The sequence below is a fragment of the Somniosus microcephalus genome, chromosome 3 (assembly GCF_052327205.1).
Source record: "Somniosus microcephalus isolate GS21.2 chromosome 3, FLI_Smic_1.0, whole genome shotgun sequence".
In the NCBI taxonomy this organism is placed as follows: Eukaryota; Metazoa; Chordata; class Chondrichthyes; order Squaliformes; family Somniosidae; genus Somniosus; species Somniosus microcephalus.
Genome location: NC_140989.1, coordinates 335,638,698 through 335,662,538, shown reverse-complemented (window position 1 = coordinate 335,662,538; position 23,841 = coordinate 335,638,698). Strand labels below are relative to the sequence as shown.

The 23,841-nt window shown below is 44.1% G+C and overlaps 1 protein-coding gene across 11 annotated transcripts in view; it reads left to right on the top strand.

The window, feature by feature from the left end:
• Nucleotides 1-23,841, top strand: part of LOC147122263 (receptor-type tyrosine-protein phosphatase F-like) — a 654,652-nt gene that overhangs the window by 449,921 nt on the left and 180,890 nt on the right. For all 11 annotated transcript variants that reach the window (XM_085983216.1, XM_085983218.1, XM_085983215.1 and 8 more), the window contains exons 7-10: nt 2,170-2,439; nt 2,990-3,571; nt 20,438-20,571; nt 22,632-22,776. In XM_085983216.1, coding sequence (XP_085839342.1) covers nt 2,170-2,439; nt 2,990-3,571; nt 20,438-20,571; nt 22,632-22,776 — 1,131 coding nt within the window. The remainder of the gene's footprint in view (nt 1-2,169; nt 2,440-2,989; nt 3,572-20,437; nt 20,572-22,631; nt 22,777-23,841) is intronic.

Genomic DNA, 23,841 nt, shown 5'->3' with positions numbered 1-23,841 from the left:
TTCCCACCCTGAGACACAAAGAGGAACATGCAGGACTGTAACAGTCTCAGGAAGAACTGATCACATGAAGCCAGCTGAGCTGGGCAAGTTCAGGTGATGAATACTTCTGTAACTCAAGCCAAGTGCATCTAAAAAAGGCAAACGATTAAGTAACCTGGTCCTGGTATTTGCAGTCTGATTGATAGTCAAGTGCTGCAGCCTCAGCCCTACTGCACTGCCCTTGAATGACTAATTGCCAAATAAAATTATGAGGAAAATTTTCTCTCCAGGAAAACCTGTATTGAAAGATACCAGGTGCATAATTTTACACGGTAATTGTGCTTACACAGGTATTTGTCACATAAACACTTTAGTATCCCTAAATGAAAACATTCAAAAGCAAATACAAATAACATTTGAACATAATTTTTTTTCATATTCAGCTAATGGTTTGGGCTACAATTTTTTTTGTGTGTAAAAGTAGAAGAACAAAAACTTCTATGGCCCACTCTGCTGGTTCCCAAGATGCTGATGGCTAGCAACAGTTTGACTTACGTTGCATTTGTAAGATTATCAGAATATCTTGTTACATATTGGTGCACTTTGTACCATCATCATCTTTAAATACTTGTCAAGATTTATCTTTCTGTTTGGTGTAATGCAACACAAGTTGTGTAATGGGACAGAGTTTTTGTATGTTATGATCTGGTAGTGTTGAAAATGTTGGGCAAATAAGCTTCAGCAACCCACCAGCCATCAAAATCTCCTCTTCCCCTTGTTACTAGACTTCTATTTGTTTCCCTCCCACGTCATACAGATAGAGCTTGAGTATAACTTGCCATATCACAACACTTTTTTTAATAATCAAAACCAATTTTGACCTAATTCACCTAGCCAATTCCCACATTTAAGCATTGTGCCGGATGTTTTTTGATGTTAAAATTAAAAGCAATATGAAATTTCTGTTCCTTTTTAATCAACTATTTATTTGGTATTATAATTATGTTTATGCCCTTCCAAATATTTTACTCCAAATCTAATTCTGAAGTCAAATTTGAGAACAAAGTTTAGTGTGTACATATCTGGCCCTTTTGTAGAATTTGTCACCAGCTGCAAGCATATGTTGAAAACTGCATTGCCATTTTAAAACCTAATTTGTTTTTAAAAAAATGAGTGATACATCTTTAGTTTTATGTTTAGCGTTCCCTAAATTCTGGGAAGAACATGACGCATGCATGGTTGTGAACAGTCATTCTTCTTGTTTCTGCTGTATGCTGTTCTTCATAAGTGTTTGGCTCTGTGTACAGTATAGAAGTAGAAGTGATGCAGAAATCTGTGCCTTGTCCAGCAAGAACCAAGCTGTTCTATATTCTGGATTTGGAGAAATGATACTTGGTTGTATTCATGATTACATGTTTCTCTGCAAGTTGAGATAGGGAATTAATAATATTATGCTTGGCGGGAAACACACTGCTGTGCTTATGATATGATAGGGCACATTGTTCCGGCAGCTCTCCACATGAGCGTTATCAAAGTTTAATTGCTTCCCTATAGGCAGTGTAAATTGGTGTGCAAATCACCTGGACCTCACTGGTATTTCCCTATTGCCAGTACACACCCTCTCTGTGTATTGTAGGGTAACCTTAAAAAATGGAGAATTAGAAATAACTTACATAGAGATTTGCTGTTTCTGCATGTTTGCTGTATGGCCAAAACAGACCCCTACATTAAATCTGCAAAGGATCTTTTGGGCCCAAAATTAAGAGGACTCCCTGATACCTGATATTACCTTTTAATTTAAATATTCATTCATGATGTAAAAGGATAGCAACTTTACATTCTGATCCATTTCATTTTCAAATACTAGTTATAATTCAAATACAGGATGTCTTTTCTTTTGTTCAGTCACATATAGCCAGATGGAGGAGAAGTCTGTTCTGTGCTTCTGTTTTTCTCATGCAGGTTTAATTTACAGCATACACTAAACATTGTTGTCTGGTGCTTGCATTATTTAAGCATCGGCTATATAGATTTTATTTTATTACTGCAGTTCATTTTCTCAATGAAGCAGCTAATCTTTACCAACGTACCTTGGTGTGGTGGGTGGATGTGGCTTGTGCACCCTGCATGGTAATAGTTGGGACTTTTTTTGGTATTTTTTGATACTACCACAAATATCTTCCTTTTCAGTACGCCGTGTTCCCCCGCGGTTCTCTATCCCACCCACTAGCCATGAAGTGATGCCGGGGGGCAGCGTTAACCTCACCTGTGTAGCTGTGGGGTCACCCATGCCCTATGTGAAATGGGTGGCTGGAGCAGTGGAACTGACACCAGAAGAGGACATGCCTGTTGGACGCAACGTTCTGGAGCTGGTTAATATTAAGGAATCTAGGAGTTACACATGTGTTGCCATGTCTTCACTGGGTGTTATTGAGGCAACAGCACAAATAACAGTTAAAGGTAAGTTGATAAAAGAATGACTAACATTCATAGTCACCTGGCCTCATTAATTAGAGAAGTACATCTCATTTGGTGGGAGTGTGTTGATATTTATCTTCTCCCTCCCTGTTCCCCTCCCCTTCCACCCCCCCCCCCCACCAAAAAAAAGGAGTGGGTTACAGCAGTGGTTCTGTTCATCTGTGCCCAAATGATAAACGAATTTTCTTAATAACTTCATAGTTAAGCTTACAGTGCATGGATTTCTCTCCTTTCGGAGTTGGGTTTGGTCTTGTTAAAGTCCAGAAGGCAGCACTTCTATTTGGAATCCAAAGTTGTAATAGTAATTTGGCAGGCAGCAAATGTTGACTATGATTTAAGGGTGTGTATTCAAGGTTGGTGAATTTTACTAGTTCCTCATTTTATGATATCTACTCAGTTTTAAAATTTGATTGGTCAGATATTGAGTAATTGAGTGCAAAATGCATTTACTTTGTTATTCAGTTTACTCATTTGTATATGTTTATATTTCACCTTGCAGTAACTACTAAATGTAACTGCTTGTGCATTCTAGCTTTACCAAAGCCGCCTATTATGACGAGCGTTACAGAGACGACTGCTACTAGTGTTACACTGACATGGGAATCAGGAAATATGGAAATGATACCATACTATGTGATTCAATATAAACCAAAATCATCTGATGGATCCTTCCAAGAGGTTGATGGAGTTGCCACCACACGATACAGTATTGGGGGTCTCAGCCCATACTCTGAGTATGAATTCCGAATCATTGCAGTAAACAATATCGGCAGAGGTCCTCCCAGTGAAATAGTGGAAACCCGGACAGGCGAGCAGGCTCCATCCAGCCCACCTTTAAAAGTTCAGGCACGAATGCTGAGTGCCAGTACCATGTTAATCCAGTGGGAGGAGCCAGAAGAGTCTAATGGACAGATTCGGGGTTATCGAGTATATTATACTACAGACTCCAGGTTGCCCTTGAATATGTGGTACAAACATAACTTGGATGATAGTCGTCTAACAACCATCGGTAGCTTAATAACAGGCACCACATACAGCATCCGAGTGTTGGCATACACCTCGGTGGGGGATGGACCACCATCTGAAATTATACAAGTTAAAACGCAGCAAGGAGGTGAGTCACAAAATTTTATGCTTCCTCTAAAGATGGCGGTGACTCATTTTCAATATAGTTTTACAGGTGTTTGCAGTCCACCAGTACCTCACACAAGTTACTCCTCTTAATAAGTACACTTAGATATTCAGTTAGTAGACTGTTTGACCATGTAAAGCCCAAGGATCATGCATGCATTTTTCAGCCGGTGTTACTGACCAGCAAATAATAGAGTCCGATTGTAACTTCCCCTTTGCCACTGCAGCTAAAATCAGCTGATTTATACAGGACACAATCTTTCATATCTTTATAGCACAGTGTAATTACATGGGGTAGCCTATTCATACTGAAAAAAGGACTGGAAAGGTTCCCCAGTTGGAATAGTGGAAAAGGTCATATGCAACTGAGAAAGCAGACTAGGTAATCTCATTTAGGATTCCTAGTCTGTACTGAGTTAGCTAATCTCAGCCAAAGTGGTAGTAGAGGTGCTACAATTGGCCTCATTGCCATGGGCTTGGGGGAATATAAACCAGGGCTTCCGCCTCCCACTCCTTTTCGCTATCCAGTGACTGCCGCAAAGCAACTGTTGGCTGAGGACAGGATTGGACTTAACTATGATGTCACCATGGTAAAATAGTCTGCCAACACCTTGCTATCTAGGCTCAAACATGAAGAACAGCCTCATGGGTGGCCCTACTCCAGTGCGACTCTGGAAAGTGAGGGGAAATAATAAGAAAAATATATATTTTTTAAATATCCCCTTAACTGTGCATCCTGTCACTTACCTTGATGGACACAACATTTCTCTTTTCTTAACTCTGCTCCACAAAAAAAATAAAAGTAAACTATTACTGCTGCTTTCAGGAATCTCCAGAGTTGTGGCTTTGGATGAGGACTTTAGTCTCTGCATTTTTACTATTTTCAAAAAAACTGGGCTGAGACTGGCCCCAAGCTTTTCATGTAGCACTCGTAGGTGGCAGAGAGAAATTCCCCAGCATTTCTAACTCTATACATGTTGTCTTTTCGTGATACAAGGATTTTAGCAATAATTACTAAAACGTATGGTTTTCTTAAGAACAAAAATCATAGAACGGTTACAGCACAGAAGGAGGCCATTTGGCCCGTCAAGCCCATGCTGGCTCTCTGCAAAAGCACTTTAGCTAGTCCCACTCCCCCGCCCTTTCCCCGTAGCCCTGCAATTTTTTTTCCTTCAGGTAATTATCCAATTCCCTTTTGAAAGCCACACTTGAATCTGTCTCCACCACCCTTTCAGGCAGTGCATTCCAGGTCCTAACCACTCGCTGAGTAAAAAAGTTTTTCCTTATGTCGCCTTTGGTGCTTCTGCCAATCACCTTAAATCTGTGTCCTCTGGTTCTTGACCCTTCCACCAATGGGAACAGTTTATCTCTATCTACTCTGTCTAGACCCCTCTTGATTTTGAACACCTATCAAATTTCCTCTCAATCTTCTCTGCTCTAAGGAGAACAACCCCAGCTTCTCCAGTCTATCCACGTAACTGAAGTCCCTCATCCCTGGAACTATTCTTGCAAATCTTTTCTGCACCCTCTCTAAGGCCTTCACATCCTTCCTAAAGTACGGTGCCCAGAATTGGACACAATACTGTAGTTGAGGCCGAACCAGTGTTTTAGAAAGGTTCATCATAACTTCCTTGCTTTTGTACTTTATACCTCTATTTATGAAGCCCACGATCGCGTATGCTTTTTTAACTGCTTTCTCAACCTGCCCTGCCACCTTCAACAATTTGTGCACATATACTCCCAGGTCTCTCTGTTGATGCGCCCCCTTTAGAATTGTACCTTTTAGTTTATAGTGCCTCTCCTCATTCTTCCTACCAAAATGTATCACTTCGCACTTTTCTGCGTTAAATTTTATCTGCCACGTGTCCGCCCATTTCACCAGCCTGTCTATGTCTTCTTGAAGTCTATCACTATCCTCCTCACTGTTCACTATACTTCCAAGTTTTGTATCATCTGCAAATTTTGAAATTGTGCCATGTACACCCAAGTCTAAGTCATTAATATATATCAAGAAAAGCAGTGATCCTGGTACCGACCCCGGGGAACACCGCTGTATACCTTCCTCTAGTCCAAAAACAACCGTTCCCCACTACTCTCTGTTTCCTGCCACTTAGCCAATTTCGTATCCATGCTGCCACTGTCCCTTTTATTCCATGGGCTTCAACTTTGATGCCAAGCCTATTATGTGGCACTTTATCAAACGCCTTTTGGAAGTCCATGTACACCACATCAACCGCATTGCCCTCATCCACCCTCTCTGTTACCTCATCAAAAAAACTCAATCAAGTTGGTTAAGCATGATTCGGCTTTAACAAATCCGTGCTGGCTTTCCTTAATTAATCCATACTTGTCCAAGTGACTGTTAATTTTGTCCCGGATATCATTTCTAAAAGCTTCCCCACTACCGAGGTTAAACTGACTGGCCTGTAGTTGCTAGGTTTATCTTTACATCCTTTTTTGAACAAGGGTGTAACATTTGCAATTCTCCAGTCCTCTGACACCAGCCACGTATCCAAGGAGGATTGGAAGATTATGGCCAGTACCTCCGCAATTTCCACCTTTACTTCCCTCAGCATCCTAGGATGCATCCCATCCGGTCCTGGTGACTTATCTACTTCAATTACAGCCAGCCTTTCTAGTACCTCCTCCATATCAATTTTTATCCCATCCAGTATCTCCGCTATCTCCTCTTTCACTATGACTTTGGCAACATCTTCTTCCTTAGTAAAGACAGATGCAAAGTACTCATTTAGTACCTCAGCCATGCCCTCTGCCTCCATGCATAGGTCTCCATTTTGGTCCCTAATCGGCCCTACCTCTCCTCTTCCTACCCATTTACTATTTATATGCCTATAGAAGACTTTTGGATTACCTTTTCTCGTACTCTCTCTTTGCCCCTCTTATTTCCTTTTTTACTTCCCTCTGAACTTTCTATATTCAGCCTGGTTCTCACTTATATTCTCAACCTGACACCTGTCATATGCCCCCTTTTTCTTTTTTTAAATTCGTTTTTATGGTATGTGGGCAAGGCCAGCATTTATTGCCCATCCCTAATTGCCCTTGAGAAGGTGGTGGTGAGCCGCCTTCTTGAGCCGCTGCAGCCTGTGTGGTGAAGGTACTCCCACAGTGCTGTTAGGTAGAGTTTTCCAGGATTTTGACCCAGTGTCGATGAAGGATCGGCAATATACTTCTAAGCCAGTATGATGTGTGACTTGGAGGGGAACTTGGAGGTGGTGGTGTTCCCATGCGCCTACTGCCCTTGTCCTTCTAGATGGAAGAGGTCGCGGGTTTGGGAGGTGCTGCCGAAGAAGCCTTGGCGAGTTGCTGCAGTGTATCTTGTAGATGGTACACACTGCAGCCACGGTACGCCGGTGGTGGAGGGAGTGAATGTTTAAGGTGGTAGATGGGGTGCCAATCAAGCGGGTTGCTTTGTCCTGGATGGTGTCGAGCTTCTTGAGTATTGTTGGAGCTGCACTCATCCAGACAAGTAGAGAGTATTCCATCACACTCCTTACTTGTGCCTTGTAGATGGTAGAAAGGCTTTGGGATGTCAGGAAGTGAGACACTCGCCGCAGAATACCTAGCCTCTGACCTGCATTTGTTGCCACAGTATTTATGTGGCTGGTCCAGTTAAGTTTCTGGTCAATGGTGATCCCCCCCAGGATGTTGATGGTGGGGGATTCAGTGATGGCACTGCCATTGAATGTCAAGGGGCGGGGTTTAGACTCTCACTTGTTGGAGATAGTCATTGCCTGGCACTTCTGTGACGCGAATATTACCTGCCACTTATCAGCCCAAGCCTGAACATTGTCCAGGTCTTGTTGCATGCGGGCATGGACTGCTTCATTATCTGAGGAGTTGTGAATGGCGCTGAACACTGTGCAGTCATCAGCGAACATCCCCATTTCTGACCTTATGTTGGAGGGAAGGTCGTTGATGAAGCAGCTGAAGATGGTTGGGCCTAGGACACTGCCCTGAGGAACTCCTGCAGCGATGTCCTGGAGCTGTGATGATTGACCTTCAACCACCACAACCATCTTCCTTTGTGCTAGGTATGACTCCAGCCAGTGGAGAGTTTTCCAGTCAATTCCCATTGACTTCAGTTTTATTAGGGCTCCTTGATGCCATACTCGGTCAAATATGTGCCTTGATGTCAAGGGCAGTCACTCTCACTCACCTCTGCAATTCAGCTCCTTTGTCCATGTTTGGACCAAGGCTGTAATGAGGTCGGGAGCCGAATGGTCTTGGCAGAACCCAAACTGGGCATCCATGAGCAGGCTATTGGTGAGTAAGTGCCGCTTGATAGCACTGTCAATGACACCTTCCATCACTTTGCTGATGATTGAGAGTAGACTGGTGGGGCGGTAATTGGCCGGGTTGGATTTGTCCTGCTTTTTGTGGACAGGACGTACCTGGGCAGTTTTCCACATTGTCGGATAGATGCCAGTGTTGTAGCTGTACTGGAACAGCTTGGCAAGAGGCGCAGCTAGTTCTGGAGCACAAGTCTTCAGCACAATAGCCGGGATGTTGTCAGGGCCCAAACCCTTTGCTGTATCCAGTGCGCTCAGCCGTTTCTTGATATCACGTGGAGTGAATCGAATTGACTGAAGACTGGCTTCTGTGATGGTGGGTCCTCGGGAGGAGGCCAATATGGATCATCCACTCCGCACTTCTGGCTGAAGATGGTTGCAAACGCTTCAGCCTTGTCTTTTTCACTCACGTGCTGGGCTGCACCATCATTGAGGATGGGGATATTCATGGAGCCGCCTCCTCCCATTAGTTGTTTAATGGTCCACCACCATTCACGACTAGATGTGACAGGACTGCAGAGCTTTGATCTGATCTGTTGATTGTGGGATCTCTTAGCCCTGCCTATAACATACTGCTTCCGCTTTTTAGCATGCATGTTTGTGCTGTGTTGCAGCTTCCCCAGGTTGGCACCGCATTTTTAAGTACGCCTGGTGCTGCTCCTGGCATGCTCTTCTACACTCCTTATTGAACCAGGGTTGGTCCGCTGGCTTCATGGTAATGGTAGTGTGAGAGATATGCCGGGCCATGAGGTTACAGATTGTGGTGGAATACAATTCTGCTGCTGCTGATGGCCCACAGCGCCTCATGGATGCCCAGTTTTGAGCTGCTAGATCTGTTCTGAATCTATCCCATTTAGCACGGTGGTAGTGCCACACAATACGTTGGAGGGTGTCCTCATTGTGAAGACGGGACTTCGTATCCACAATGACTGTGCGGTGGTCACTGCTACCAATACAGTCATGGACAGATGCATCTGCGACGGGTAGATTGGTGAGGACGCGGTCAAGTAGGTTTTTCCCTCGTGTTGGTTCTCTCACCACCTGTCGCAGGCCCAGACTGGCAGCTATGTCCTTCAGGACTCAGCCAGCTCGGTCAGTAGTGGTGCTACCGAGCCACTCTTGGTGATGGACATTGAAGTCCCCCACCCAGCGTACATTCTGTGCCCTTGCTACTCTCAGTGCTTCTTCCAAGTGGTCTTCAATATGGTGGAGTACTGATTCATCAGCTGAGGGAGGGCAGTAGGTGGTAATCAGCAGGAGGTTTCCTTGCCCAGTCTTGTCCTTAAGCGATGAGACTTCATGGGGTCTGGAGTCAATGTTGAGGACTCCCAGGGCCACTCCTTCCCGACTGTATTCCACTGTGCCGCCACCCTGGTGGGTCTGTCCTGCCGGTAGGACAGGACATACCATAGGATGGTGATGGAGGAGTTTGGGACATTGGCTGAAAGGTATGATTCTGTGAGTATGACGATGTCAGGCTGTTGCTTGACTAGTCTGTGGGACAGCTCTCCCAATTTTGGCACAAGTCCCCAGATGTTGGTGAGGAGGACTTTGCAGGGTTGACTGGGCTGGGTGTGCCATTGCCGTGTCCATAGCCGCTGCCGAGGTCGATGCCCGGTGGTCCGTGCGGTTTCATTTTTATTATTTTGTAGCAGTTTGTTACAACTGAGCGGTTTGCTAGGCCATTTCAGAGGGCAATTAAGAGTCAACCACATTGCTGTGGGTCTGGAGTCACATATAGGCCAGACCAGGTAAGGACGGCAGATTTCCTTCCCTAAAGGACATTAGTGAAACAGATGGGTTTTTACGACAATCCGGTAGTTTCATGGTTACCATTACTGATACTAGTAGTCATTCCAGATTTAATTAATTAACTGAATTTAAATTCCCCAATTGACGTGGTGGGATTTGAACTCAGTCTCTGGATCATTAGTCCAGGCCTCTACGCTACCGTTCCCTGCTTCATCTTACTCTGTACCTCTTTCGTCATCCAGGGAGCTCTGGCTTTGGTTGCCCTACCTTTCCCCCTCGTGGGAATGTACCTTGACTCTACCTGAATCATCCCCTCTTTAAAGGCAGCCCATTGTTCCATTACAGTTTTTTCTTGCCAATCTTTGATTCCAATTTACCCGGGCCAGGTCCATTCTCAACCCACTGAAATTGGCTTTCCTCCAATTACGGATTTTTTCTCTAGGTTGCTCCCTGTCCTTTTCCTTAGCTAGTCTAAACTTTATGATACTGTGATCACTGTTCCCTAAATGTTCCCCTACTGACAATTACTCTACTTGACCTACCTCATTCCCCAGAACCAGATCCAGCAATGCCTCCTTCCTCGTTGGGCAGGAAACATACTGATCAAGAATGTTCTGAACACACTTTAGAAATTCTTCCCCCTCTCTGTCCTTTACACTCTTACTATCCCAGTCTATATTAGGATAGTTGAAGTCCCCCATTAGCACGACTCTATAGTTCTTGCACCTCTCTGGCCTGTACAAGTCCCACCTCCCCCTGAATCTAAAGCCCTCCCTCCTGCACCATCTCTCCAGCCACGCATTCATCTACTCTATCCTCCTATTTCTATACTCACTAGCTCGTGACACCGGGAGTAGTCCGGAGATTACTACTATTGAGTTCCTGCTTTTTTAATCTCTTTCCTAGCTCCCTAAAATCTGCCTGCAGGACCTCGTCCCTCTTTCTTCCTATGTCGTTGGTACCAATATCGACAGCTGTTCACCCTCCTCCCTCAGAATGTTCTGCAGCCGCTCAGTGACATCCTTAACCCTGGCACTAGGGAGGAAACATACCATCCTCGAATCACGTCTGCGGCCACAGAAACGCCTGTCTGTTCCCCTAACTATTGAATCTCCTATCACTATTGCTTTCCCGATCTTCCTCCTCCCCCCTGTGCAGCTGAGCCACCTGTGGTGCCATGGACTTGGCATTGGTTCCTCTGGGGAGTGCAGCCATCACCCAGATGGTTGGAGAGCGAGATGCACTATGGACTCCTACACTACCTGCCTGGTCCTCCTTGTCTGTCTGACGGTCACCCATTCCCTCCCTGCCTGCATACTGCGCCTCTTGCCAAGCTGTTCCAGTACAGCTACAACACTGGCATCTATCCAACAATGTGGAAAACTGCCCAGGTATGTCCTGTCCACAAAAAGCAGGCCAAACCCAACCCGGCCAATTACTGCCCCACCACTCTACTCTCAATCATCAGCGAAGTGATGGAGGTGTCATCGACAGTGCTTTCAAGCAGCACTTACTCACCAATAACCTGCTCACTGATTCCCAGTTTGGGTTCCGCCAAGACCACTCGGCTTCCGACCTCATTACAGCCTTGGCCCAAACATGAACAAAGGAGCTGAATTGCAGAGGTGAGGTGAGAGTGACTGCCCTTGACATCAAGGCACCATTTGACCGAGTGTGGCATCAAGGAGACCTAGTATAACTGAAGTCAGTGGGAATCGGGGAAAATGCTCGACTGGTTGGAGTCATACCTAGCACAAAGGAAGATGGTTGTGGTGATTGAAGGTCAGTCATCACAGCCCTAGGACATTGCTGCAGGAGTTCCTCAGGGCAGTGTCCTAGGCCCAACCATCTTCAGCTGCTTCATCAATGACCTTTCCTCCAAAATAAGGTCAGAAATGGGGATGTTCGCTGATGACTGCACAGTGTTCAGTGCCATTCACAACTCCAAAGATAATGAAGCAGTCCATTCCCGCATGCAACAAGACCTGGACGACGTTCAGGCTTGGGCTGATAAATGGCAGGTAACATTCGCGCCACAGAAGTGCCAGGCAATGACCATCTCCAACAAGCGAGAAGCTACCCAACTCCCCTTGACATTCAATGGCATTACCATCACTGAATCCCCCACCATCAACATCCTGGGGGTCACCATTGACCAGAAACTTAACTGGACCAGCCACATAAATACTGTGGCAACAAGAGCAGGTCAGAGGCTAGGTATTCTGCGGCGAGCATCTGATCTCCTGACTCCCCAAAGCCTTTCCACCATCTACAAGGCACAAGTAAGGAGTGTGATTGAATACTCTCCACTTGCCTGGATGAATGCAGTTGCAACAACTCAAGAAGCTCGACACCATCCAGGACAAAGCAGCCCTCTTGATTGGCACCCCATCCAACACCTTAAACATTCACTCCCTCCACCACCGGCGTACCGTGGCTGCAGTGTGTACCATCTACAAGGAGGCACTGAAGTAACTCGCCAAGGTTTCTTCGGCAGCACCTCCCAAACCCGCGACCTCTTCCACCTAGAAGGACAAGGGCACACCACCACCTCCAAGTTCCCCTCCAAGTCACACAACATCCTGACTTAGAAGTATATTGCCGATCCTCCATCGTCGCTGGGTCAAAATCCTGGAACTCCCTACCTAACAGCACTGTGGGAGTACCTTCACCACACGGACTGCAGCGCTTCAAGAAGGTGTCTCACCACCACCTTCTCAAGGGCAACTAGGGAAGGGCAATAAATGCTGGCCTTGCCAGCGACGCCCAGATCCCATAAGCGAATAAAAAAAAAAACAGCCTTACGCTGCAGGGTGACCACCTCCTGAAACGTGCTATCCACATAGCTCTCAGCCTCACGGATGCACCGCAGTGACGCCAGCTGCTGCTCAAGCTCCGAAATCTGGAGCCTGAGTTCCTCCAGCTGACGACACTTCCTGCACATGTAGTTGTCCACGACACATGAAACGTCCTGGAGTACCCACATGCCACAAGATGGCATTCCACGGGACCAAGGTGCCCTGCCATGCCTCTACTTAATAGACTATTAAGTAACTTAACAGAAATAAACTTAAGACAAAAAAAAACAATCACCAACAACTCACCAATCAGCTCCTTTCCTTGCGCTGACATCACTTAACTTGCTCCCTGACACTCGCGCTCCCTCCGGGCTCTTGGGCCTACCTTTATCTGCGGCCGCACCTCTGGCTCTCCCGCAGGTCCGCTCTCATGTCTATTAACTTAAAAGACCTTGGGTTCTGTGGCTCCATTCCTTTTTTTTTTAGTCAGAAGTCTCCACCGCCTTCCTCCTCTCCACCAAATTCCTGTGCTCATAAAATTCCTCCACTCTGCTTGCGATTTCACTCTGTTTGTGAACTCACAGCTCTGTCTTCAAGCTCTGTGCTGAAGCTCATGTTTAATATTCACTGGCTTGAGCATGGTCTGAAAAACTTATGCTTATAAAAGTGAATTAACATTTCGAAGGGTGTTTTTGTAAAAAATCTAAATAATCTTGGGGTTATTGCGACAGCACATATGCTGTATTATAATGGAGGCTGCGATTTTACAAACCTCGGCAGATCCGTGGTGGGTGACGTCGGTGGCGAGTCCTAACCCCGTTGCTGACTCCATCCCGCTGTGTAGAATGAATTTCCCTTGATTGGGCTTGTTAAACCCGCCCAGCGCGTTTCCCCGCCAATTAGAGGAAGTGGGTCTGGTGATGTCATTTGATGACGTGTCATCAGCCGGCTTCCTTAAACATAAGAAATAGGAGCAGGATTAGGCCATTAGGCCCTTCGAGCCTGCTCTGTCATTCAGTAAGCTCATAGCTGATCTTCTACCTCAACTCCTCTTTCCTACACTATCCCCATATCCCTTGATTCCCTTAATATTCAAAAATCTGTCAATCTCTGTCTTGAATATACTCAACGACTAAGAGTCCACAGCCCTCTGGGGTAGAGAATTCCAAAGATTCACCACCCTCTGAGTGAAGAAATTTCTCCTTATCTCAGTCTAAATGGCTGACCCCTTATTCTGAGACTGTGACCCCTGGTTCTAGACTCCCCAGCCAGGGGAAACATCCTCCCTGCGCCTACCCTGTTAAGCCTTGTAAGAATTTTGTATATTTCAATGAGATCACCTCTCATTCTTCTAAACTCTAGAGAATATAGGCCTAGTCTACTCAATCTGTCCTCATAGGACAATCGCCCCATCCCAGGATTCAGTCTGGTGAACTTTCGTTGCACTCCCTCTATGGCAAGTATATCCTTCCTTAGGTAAGGAGACCAAAACTATGCACACTACTCCAGGTGTGGTCTCACCAGGGCCCTATATAATTGCAGCAAGACTTCTTTACTCTTATACTTAAATCCTCTTGTAATAAAGGCCAACATACCATTTGCTTTCCTAATTGCTTGCTGTACTCTTGTTAACTTTCAGTGATTTGTGTACAAGGACACCCAGGTCCCTCTGAACACCAACATTTCCCAATCTCTCACCATTTAAAAAATACCCTGCTTTTCTATTTTCCCTACCAAAGTGGATAACTTCACATTTCTCCACATTATATTCCATTTGCCATGTTCTTGCCCACTCACTTAACCTCTCTATATCCGCTTGAAGCCTCTTTGCATCCTCCTCACAACTTACATTCTCAGCCAGCTTTGTATCATCAGCAAACTTAAATATATTACATTTGGTCCCCTCATCCAAATCATTGATATAGATTGTGAATAGCAGATGCCCAAGCACTGATCCTTGCGGTACCCCACTAGTTACAGCCTGCCAACCCGAAAATGACCCGTTTATTCCTACTCTCTGTTTTCTGTCCGTTAACCAATCCTCAATCCATGCTAGTGTATTACCCCCAATCCCATGAGCCCTAATTTTGTTTAATAACCTCTTGTGTGGCACCTTATTAAATGCCTTCTGAAAATCCAAATACACCACATCCACTGATTCCCCCTTATCTATTCTGCTACTTACAACCTCAATAAATTCTAACAGACTCATCAAACACGATTTCCGTTTTATAAATCCATGTTGACACTGCCCAATCGTATTATTATTTTCTAAGTGCCCTGTTACCACGTCCTTAATAATAGATTCTAGCGTTTTCCCTACTATTGATGTCAGGCTAACTGGTCTGTAGTTCCCCGTTTTCTCTCACCCTCCTTTCTTAAATAGTGGGGTTACATTTGCTAACTTCCAATTTGCGGGAATTGTTCCAGAATCTATGGAATTTTGGAGAATGACAACTAAGGCATCCACTAGCTCATTCAAAACCCTAGGATGTAGGCCATCAGGTCTAGGTGATTTATCGGCTTTCATTCCCATTCATTTCTCCAGCACTTTTTTTACTAATACTAATTTCTTTCAGGTCCTCATTCTCGCTAGACCCTTGGTTCTCCACTATTTCCGGGAAGTCTTTTGCGTCTTCTTCTGTGAAGACAGACACAAAGGGCTGAATTTTGCCGGCACTCAGAGGGCAGGTTTGGAGGTGGGTCCAAGGTTAAATAATTTTGATTGACGGCGGGTTGCGATCCCGCCATCAACCCGCCTCCAAACAACTTTCCCATGTGTCGGGTCCCCGATTTGTGAATGGACCCGACACCTAGCGGCAGGAAGAGGATTAAAGGCAATTACCTGCCTATTAACGGGTAGTTGCCAGAAGTTGACAGCCTATTTTTGAATTTTGCCGCTTCTGGCTTGGGTTTCCCGATGTACAGACACCACGCCAGGTAAGTGTGGTGTGTTGTGAGTCTGCTGTAATGTTTCTGGATTGAGGACAGCTGCGGAAGTGGTGTGAAGGATCCAATTTTGCACATGGTAAGTCTCAGAGGAAAGAAAATATTGGGAACTGCATTTTTAATACATTTACACTTTTCTTTAGGTTACAAATTTTAAAATCCATGTCCAGTGCCACCTCACTGGGAGAACCTCTCCCACCAGTGACAGATCACTTCTGCCACCTCACCTGCAGCTGCCATCTATTCCAGCCCATGGAGGGAGTCATTTGAGAACCTGGGTGCAAGAGGTCATCTTTGTGCAGTGATTGTCAGTGTTTTCAGCACCTCAGTGCTGTCAAACACTGAGAAATCAACTGTCAAAATTAAATTGTGCGTGGTCCCTTTAAGGAAACCGGCAGATGACACATCATCAAATGACATCATCTGACTCGCTTCCTCTTAATTGGCTGGCAAGCCTGCAGGGCGAGCTTAACCGTGTCAATCAAGGCAAAATCACGTCTGTGGGCCGGATGCAGTTGGGGGCGGGACTGGAAGCCGGAAAGCACCTGACCCGCACCCAACCCGCCTCATTAATAAAATCGCGGCCAAAGTATTTGTTTAATTTCTCTGCCATTTCCTTGTTCCCCATTATAATTTCTCCTGTCTCAGCCTGGAAGGGACCCACATTTACTTTTTACATACCTATGGAAGCTTTTACAGTCTGTTTTTTATGTCTCTTGCTAATTTACTCTCATATTCTATTTCCCTTTCTTTATCAATTTCTTGGTCCTCCTTTGCTGAATTCTAAAATCCTCCAAATCCTCAAGCTTACTATTTTGGCAATATTATAAGCCTCTTCTCTCATTGGCTGTGGTTGGACCACTTTTCCTGTGGGGTTTTTGTTCCTTAAAGGAATGTATATTTGTTGTAAATTATGTAATTAATTCTTTCAATGCTAACTATTGCTTGTCTACCATCATACCTTTTAATGTAGTTTCCCAATCTACCTTAGCCAACTCGGCCCTCATACCTATGTAGTTTGCTTTGTTTAGATTTAAGACCCTAGTTTCGGATTTAACTAAATCACTTTTAAACTCAATATAAAACTCTTCCCTAAAGGCTCCTTTTACTACAAGGTTATGAATTAACCCTTTCTCGTTTCACAATACTAGATCTAAAATAACCTGTTCCCTAGTTGGTTCGTAAACATACTGATCTGGAAAACTATCTTGCAAACATTCCATGAATTCGTCCTCCACTCTATTACTGCAAATTTGGTTTGCCCAGTCTATATGTAGATTAAAGTCCCCCATGATTACTGTATTACCCGTGTTACATATGCCTCTAATTTCCTGATTTATACTCTGCCCTACATTACAACTACTGTTTAGGGACCTATAAACAACTCCCACCAATGTTTTCTGCCCCTTGCTGTTTCTTAGCTCCACCCAAACGGATTCTACTTCTTGATTTTCGGAGCTAAGATCCTTTCTCTCTACTGTCTTTATCCCATCCTTTATTATCAGGGCTACCCCTCCTCCTTTTCCATTTTGCTTATCTCTTCTAAAAGTTAAGTATCCTGGAATATTTAGTTCCCAACCTTGGCCACATTGCAAACACGTCTCTGTAGTGGCTATTAGATCAAACCTATTAATTTCTATCTGCGCTATTAATTCATTTTTTGTTGCAAATGCTTCGTGCATTCAGATATGGTGCCTTTAGCTTTGACTTATTTCTATTTTTCCCTGATGTCACCTTAGTCACTGATGCCTTATTACCTTTGTTACTCTCTCTGTCCCTTCCTGACCCACTCTGCTCATTTTTACCCAAAGCTCTACTCTGCTCTAGAGCCTTGACATTTCTCTCGCTGCATTAAAATTTACTCTTTCCTGAATCCTTCCACCACCACACACCTCCCCCCGCCCCCCCCCCCCCCCCTTCATTAGTTTAAAGCCCTGTTCGCTGCCCTAGTTATTCGGTTCGCCAGTACACGGGACCCAGCCTGGTTTAAGTGGAGCCCATCCCAACGGAACAGCTCCCTCTTTCACCAGTACTGATGCCAGTTCCCCATGAATTAAAACCCTTTCCTCCCACACCGCTTCTTGAGCCACGCATTTAAACCTCTAATCTGTTTGTCCCTATACCAGTTTGCGCGTGGCCCAGGTAACAATCCAGAAATTATCACCTTTGAGATTCTGCTTTTTAATTTGGATCCAAGCTCCTCAAACTCACTCAGCAGAACCTCATTCCTAGTTCTACCTATGCCGTTTGTTCCTACATGGACCACGACAATTGGATCCTCCCCCTCCCCCTCCCACTCCAAGTTCTCCTCCAGCCACAAGGAGATGTTTTTAACCCTGGCACTGGGCAGGCAGCACAACCTTCGAAACTCTAGGTCGCGACTGCAGAGAAGGGTATCTATCCCCCTGACTATACTGTCCCCTACCACAACTACATTCCCTTTCACTCCCCCCACTTGAATGGCCTCCTGCACCATGGTGCCATGGTCAGCTTGCTCATCCATCCTACAAGCTTTTCCCTCATCCACAGAGGTAGCAAGAACCTCATGCCTGTTGGACAAGGGCAAAGGCTGAGGCTCCTCCAGCACAGCACCTGGGGTCCCCTTACCTGCCTGAGTTGCAGTCACACCCTCCCTGTCCCTGTCCATGAATCAGACCTATACCACTATCTAACCTAAGGGGTGTGACTGCCTCCTGGATCAAAGTGACCAGGTAGCCCTCCCCACCCCTGGTGCCCCGCAATGTCTGCACCTCAGACTCTAGCTCAAAAGCTCTGAGCTGAAGTTCCTCAAGATGCAGGCACTTTCTGCAAACGTGGTTTTCTGGGATCACAATGCTCTCCACAAACTCCCACATGCTGCAATTGCAGCACACCACCTGCACTGCCATTCCTATATGACCTTGTTTTATTTAATTAAATTTGTAATTAGGTAACTTAGTTTACAGTGTAGTTTCCTGACTACTTACTTGATTATGGCCAAATTTATTTTGACATTTGTGCTGTCTGTGTTCTACAGCATTGAGGTGCTGCAAACACTGACGAGCACTGCACAGAGGTACAGGGCTGCACCCATGTTCTCCCATGACTCCCTCCACGTGCTTATGGAGGAAGTCACAGCACACAGGGAGGTCCTCTTCCCTTCCCATGGGCGGAAGAGACCTCCCTGGGAGATCAACACAGCCTGGTTGCACATTGCAGAGGAGGGCACAAGCAGGGATGTGGTCAGGAGGACCCGAGTACAGTGTCAGAAACGTTTCAATGATCTCAGTAGATTACAAAACATTAGTACAAAGCCACACTCAACCTCATCCTGCTGTGCCTCTCATCACATTCCCATCACTCTGCCTTCCCTACCCTACTCCTGCACATCCTTACTCACACCAACTTACCCTGCACCTCCGCCCATCCCTCTCTATCTACATTACCACATCCCATCTCACTAGCCACCCCTCACACTCACCCTCATCCTAGTGCAATCATACCAACTAACAACACACAAGGGCAGGCACTTGGGTGTTTTAACCAATGTTCATGTGAAGTTTCTGTTAATGTGCTGTCAAACATCGAAACCTTTATTTTCAACACTTTGCATTCTTGGACAGATTTGTGTACTCCTTTGGAAGTGGCTTAGTGAGTTACAGTGAATGGTGAGACATAACGTTACCCTCCCCCCCCCCCCCCCCCCACACACACACAATGGTGTTGGGTGTGAAAAGAATGGCTTGGGCATTGTAGGGATACTTTATGGTGTTGGTGTGGGGTGGTGCCAACATGGCGCATCATGTGGCAGCCAGGGTGTACAGTGTCAAGTGAAGTAAACCTGGCCATGGTGAGGCCATCCCTGGGTGCTGATGCCCTCTGTCCTGTGCAGCATCAGGTGATTGCGGAGAAGGTTGGTAGTGTTGTTGATGCTGCTGGTGTAGGGGCTGATCGTGGTGGGATTCTGAGGACCAAGGTGAGAGAGTATAAATGGCACCCATGCTGATGGAATAGATGACAGGTGAAGCGATCTGTCAACGGTGAGAGGTAATGAGGTCAGACTGGATGGAGACTTGTGTAAAAACTTGCAACATGGTGAATCTGTTGTGGAAATGCAGTGAGGAAGAGTTTGTGGCTGAGGGAAGATAAGGTGGGAGCTTTTACTGTACATTCGAAGCTGTCAACTCAACAGCTGATACAATGGCCACTGAACTACCACCTCAGCTTGACAGACATGGTCCACAACCAGCGTGGACCCCGTGGGTGAGCTGTCAAATGCAGAAGGTGAGCTGAAATTCATTCTTAAGTGGCTTTAAACAAGTCACTGAATTGTGAACCTGCCGCTGTGTGTCAGGTCTGCTCAGCGCTGACAGACCCAACATTTGGTAAAGGCGTGTGGCGGCAGGGTCCTGACCCGCTGGGGAGAAAAAACACTTTCTCACCTGACCCACCACTGATCGCGCCCACTGACCCTTTCAAAATCCAGCCCAGAGTGCATGCAGGCTTGTTAGACTGAACTTGTTAAAGTGTGACTGTTGCTCTGCTCACGTGCACCTTCTGGTACACCAGCTAAGGAACAATATTGATGGCTTATAGCATCTGTGAAGAAAATATCAATGGAACAGAAGGGCACTGCATCAGGGTATATTACTTTGTTCCTCAAGTATATCCCTTAAGCATGTGTACAAGTACAATTTCTTCATTGTATATTCTCAACAGAAGATCATTTTGTGTTCCTCCATCAATTCTAAACTAACAATGTTACATACAGGCTAAAAAGAAAATGTGTGTTGAAAGTAGAGGTTGATAACATGGAAGACTTTGTTCCTGATGGAGAACCACTTATTTGAAGTTTGTACTACAGTATACACTAGAGTGAGACAGTTCTGACAGATTGCTTCAGCAGAATTGCTACTAGGAAAATTATTTAAGAAAAATCAAATTTGTTTTCCAAGCTTTTAAGTACGATAGGGCTGTATAGATCATATATATACTAAAAGGTTGAATATAGGATTGTTCCTTTTAGCAGAACAATTGTTTACTTTGGATTCCCTCCTGCAGTTCCTGCTCAGCCAGCCGAGTTCCAAGCTGAAGCAGAGTCTGATACCAGCATTGCACTCTCCTGGGTGTTACGTCAGCAAGAGAAAATTACCAAATATGAACTGATGTACTCGGAGGAAATCGATGGCAAAGAGGTATGATGGAATCCAAATCTATGGGGGGGGGGGGGGAAGAATAATAAAGGGACATGCAAGACTCCTATTGAGTTAGTCAGTGACAAAGGTATGAATGATTCCTGCTTTCCAGTGTACTACACAATTTCAGTATAATTTTGAGATGAAAGTTCAGTGAATGCAGAAGATGTCAGATTGCCTACAGGACCTATCACCTTGTTCATTGCTTGAATTACAGACAATACTTAGTTCTTTTCTCCCTCACTCCTCCTTTCTGTAAGGCAGTGGCTTTTGCTGGGGTGCAATTTTTATAGACATTGGCAGACTAACAGTAACTCTTCCAAGTGGCTATTTTCATATGTGAACTTGAACAGTGAGTGTTTGGCTGTTAAATGATGAGAGCAATCGTAACTAAGCCTAATCCTAACCCCTGCTGACGGTAGGGGTCTTTGGATAGGGATCAGAAGTCTGGATCCTAACTTTTTCTCTTTCTTGTCCAGGAGTGGTAAAGCAAATTGTATCATCCTCAATTGTGCCCAACTGTCTAATTCAGCACAAACCAGGGTTTGAACCTGATAATCTTCTGAAGGAAAATGGGGGCAGGAATTTAACGTAGTTTTAAATAAAATCTTTGTAAGCTCACTAAATTCGAGAAGATCATCAGGATTGGAAAATAGCGAACATTGCTTATTATTTTAAAAGGGCCAAGAGACATGGGCCCGGATTTTCAAGTTTCAGCTTGACAGATTGTACGAATCTGAAGGAAATGGACATTCACTGGCGCAGGGTTAACGAATGCCCATGAAAATCTTTACGCCTGGTAAAAGCAGGCGTAAGGCCTTTTTTACCAGCGTGAGGGTTTAAATAAATATTAAAATCAATTTTTAAAAATCATTTAAACATTCAAAAACCTTTAAAATTAGTTTAGGTTATGTTTGGCCCCTTCAAAAATGTTAAAATTTATTTTTCAGAAAGTTAAATTTTTTTAAATGTTTAATTAAATTTTATTTTAATTAATTTTAAACGTGATTTATTTTTATTTAGGTTGTGTGAAAATGTATTTTTTGGGTGATTCCTATTATGCTTATGGAGATTCCGTACATAAATGGAATCCCCATAAGCATAAAGGGAATCCCCCGAATAACAATAGAAAATGCTGGAAAAACTCAGCAGGCCAGGCAACATCCGTGGAGAGAAATTAGAGTCCTATTACATTTTTACTTATATTTTTTATCCACACCTTTGTTTCCTTTTTGATTGGTTGGGCCGGCCCACGTGATCCCAGGGATGCTTGCGAACTGCGTGCACCCTGGGATATGTAGGCCTTTACGCAGGCCCAGGAGTGCGAGCCTTTGTAGGTCCGGAACCATCAGGTAAGTACGGATTTTACTTGCGGTGCGGAGGCATTCGCCCGCGGGAAGCCTCCGACCGCAATTTCAAGTCCATGAAGTTATAAATTGGTAAGTTTACCCAGTTGTATGGAAAATCTTTGAAATGATTAAAGAATCTACTGTGTTAGAAGACATATATTGTTAAAACACTGCAAAATTCAGTAAGGGGCGGTCACGCTTAACTAACTTGAAATGTTCTTGACGATGATATTGGTGTGCTAGACAAAGCAAATACAATTGGTATGCACTTACATTTTGAAAAAACCTTGAATAATTTTCCACCTTGGTGATTAATAGCTATGGGATGAAGCCATGAAACGGGAGGTTAAGTATTGCGCTAGGTAAATAATCAGTTTTAAAAGGAGGAAATGGAGGACAGCTGTAAATAGAAATTTTATTCCCATCAGATTTAGCATTTATTTTCTATTTCTCTTAGATATAGGAAATTAAATTAGATGCCGTGTAACTTATGTACCAGCAGCTCAACCAACTACAGAAATTGTTGTACAAAAGCATTGTCCAAATACTCCTCATCCACCCCTCAGATTAAATATATGTGAGAAGTTTTAAAAATATTACTGAGTTGCACTTTGGCATGTGCAGCATAGGATTCAAAGAAAATCCCACGTTGGTGCAATTGATCAATTAATGTTTTTAAAACTCATTGTATTTTCAATGCATTATTTACAGGAACAAGTGATCTTTGACCCTAGATCTTCATACACTGTGGAAGGCCTGAAGCCAGACAAAATGTACTACTTCCGTTTAGCAGCACGCTCAGAACACGGTTTAGGAGCATACACACAAACAATTTCTGCAAAAACCATGCAATCCAGTAAGTGTTTAAATCTCTATGGTGATTTGTGCCAGTTGCCAGTCTAGAGAACACAGTGAACAGGAATGGTAGGCAACTGGAATTTGATAGTACTGCTGAATGTGTGTATTTAAGCGTACATCTTTAGTGTCTAAGGAACCACTCATTAATAGTTGCATAATTATTCTATGTGTATCAATTTTATCACAAAAATTAAAGCAAAATCCAAATGACATAATTTAATTAAATATTGCATTAAAATAGAAAAATAGCTGCTTGATAATAGTTACAATGCTGTAGTATTATGAATGTACTTTAAAAAAAAAACTCATTCAAAGCCTAAGATTGTTCAATAAATGTAACATATTCCAAGCCAGCTATTTTTATAGTTTTTTAATGTACACAATCTTCAGTTTTGTCACAAGTTTGGCTTTCCAGATAGTGCAATATTGAGTTTTGCTGTCTTGCCAACACAGCTGTCATGATATAAGCACTCGGAGTGAGTTTGGCAGGAGATGGAGAAACATATAATTTGTTGCAACCCATTACTAGGATTTTCACATTATGTATTTATTATTATATAGCTTATTTTTTGTATGGATCTTGCTGGTTTGTCATTAACGAGTGTGTAACTTTTGTGTAAAAGGGGATAAAGCGAAGGAGTTAGCTCTTCATGTGGAATGGTTGCCTTGGCTTAAAGAGCTATGCCAACAATAATTTTCCTTGGTTCTGTGTTTGAAATTGGCTGAACTTATTTTTTCTATTGGCAGAATTATCTTTGATCTGACTGTACTGTGATGCTAGTATGAAGTAATCTCCTTGTCATACTATCTTCTTCCAGTGTCAAAAATACACCATCATCTTCACCAAATTGCTGCTTATGTGAAGATGAGGTGCATTTTGGAGTTTGGTAAATGTTTTTACAATTTTGTTTGGTGGGAAAGAGTTCAACAACTTGTAACCCTTTCACAAGAAGGAATTTCATGGAATTTGTTATTTTTGATTGGTACAACTTGGGGCTGCTTAATACAAAGCGGTTTAAACAGGTATCCACCAAATATGCAAAGTGCTGTTGCAGTGTATGTT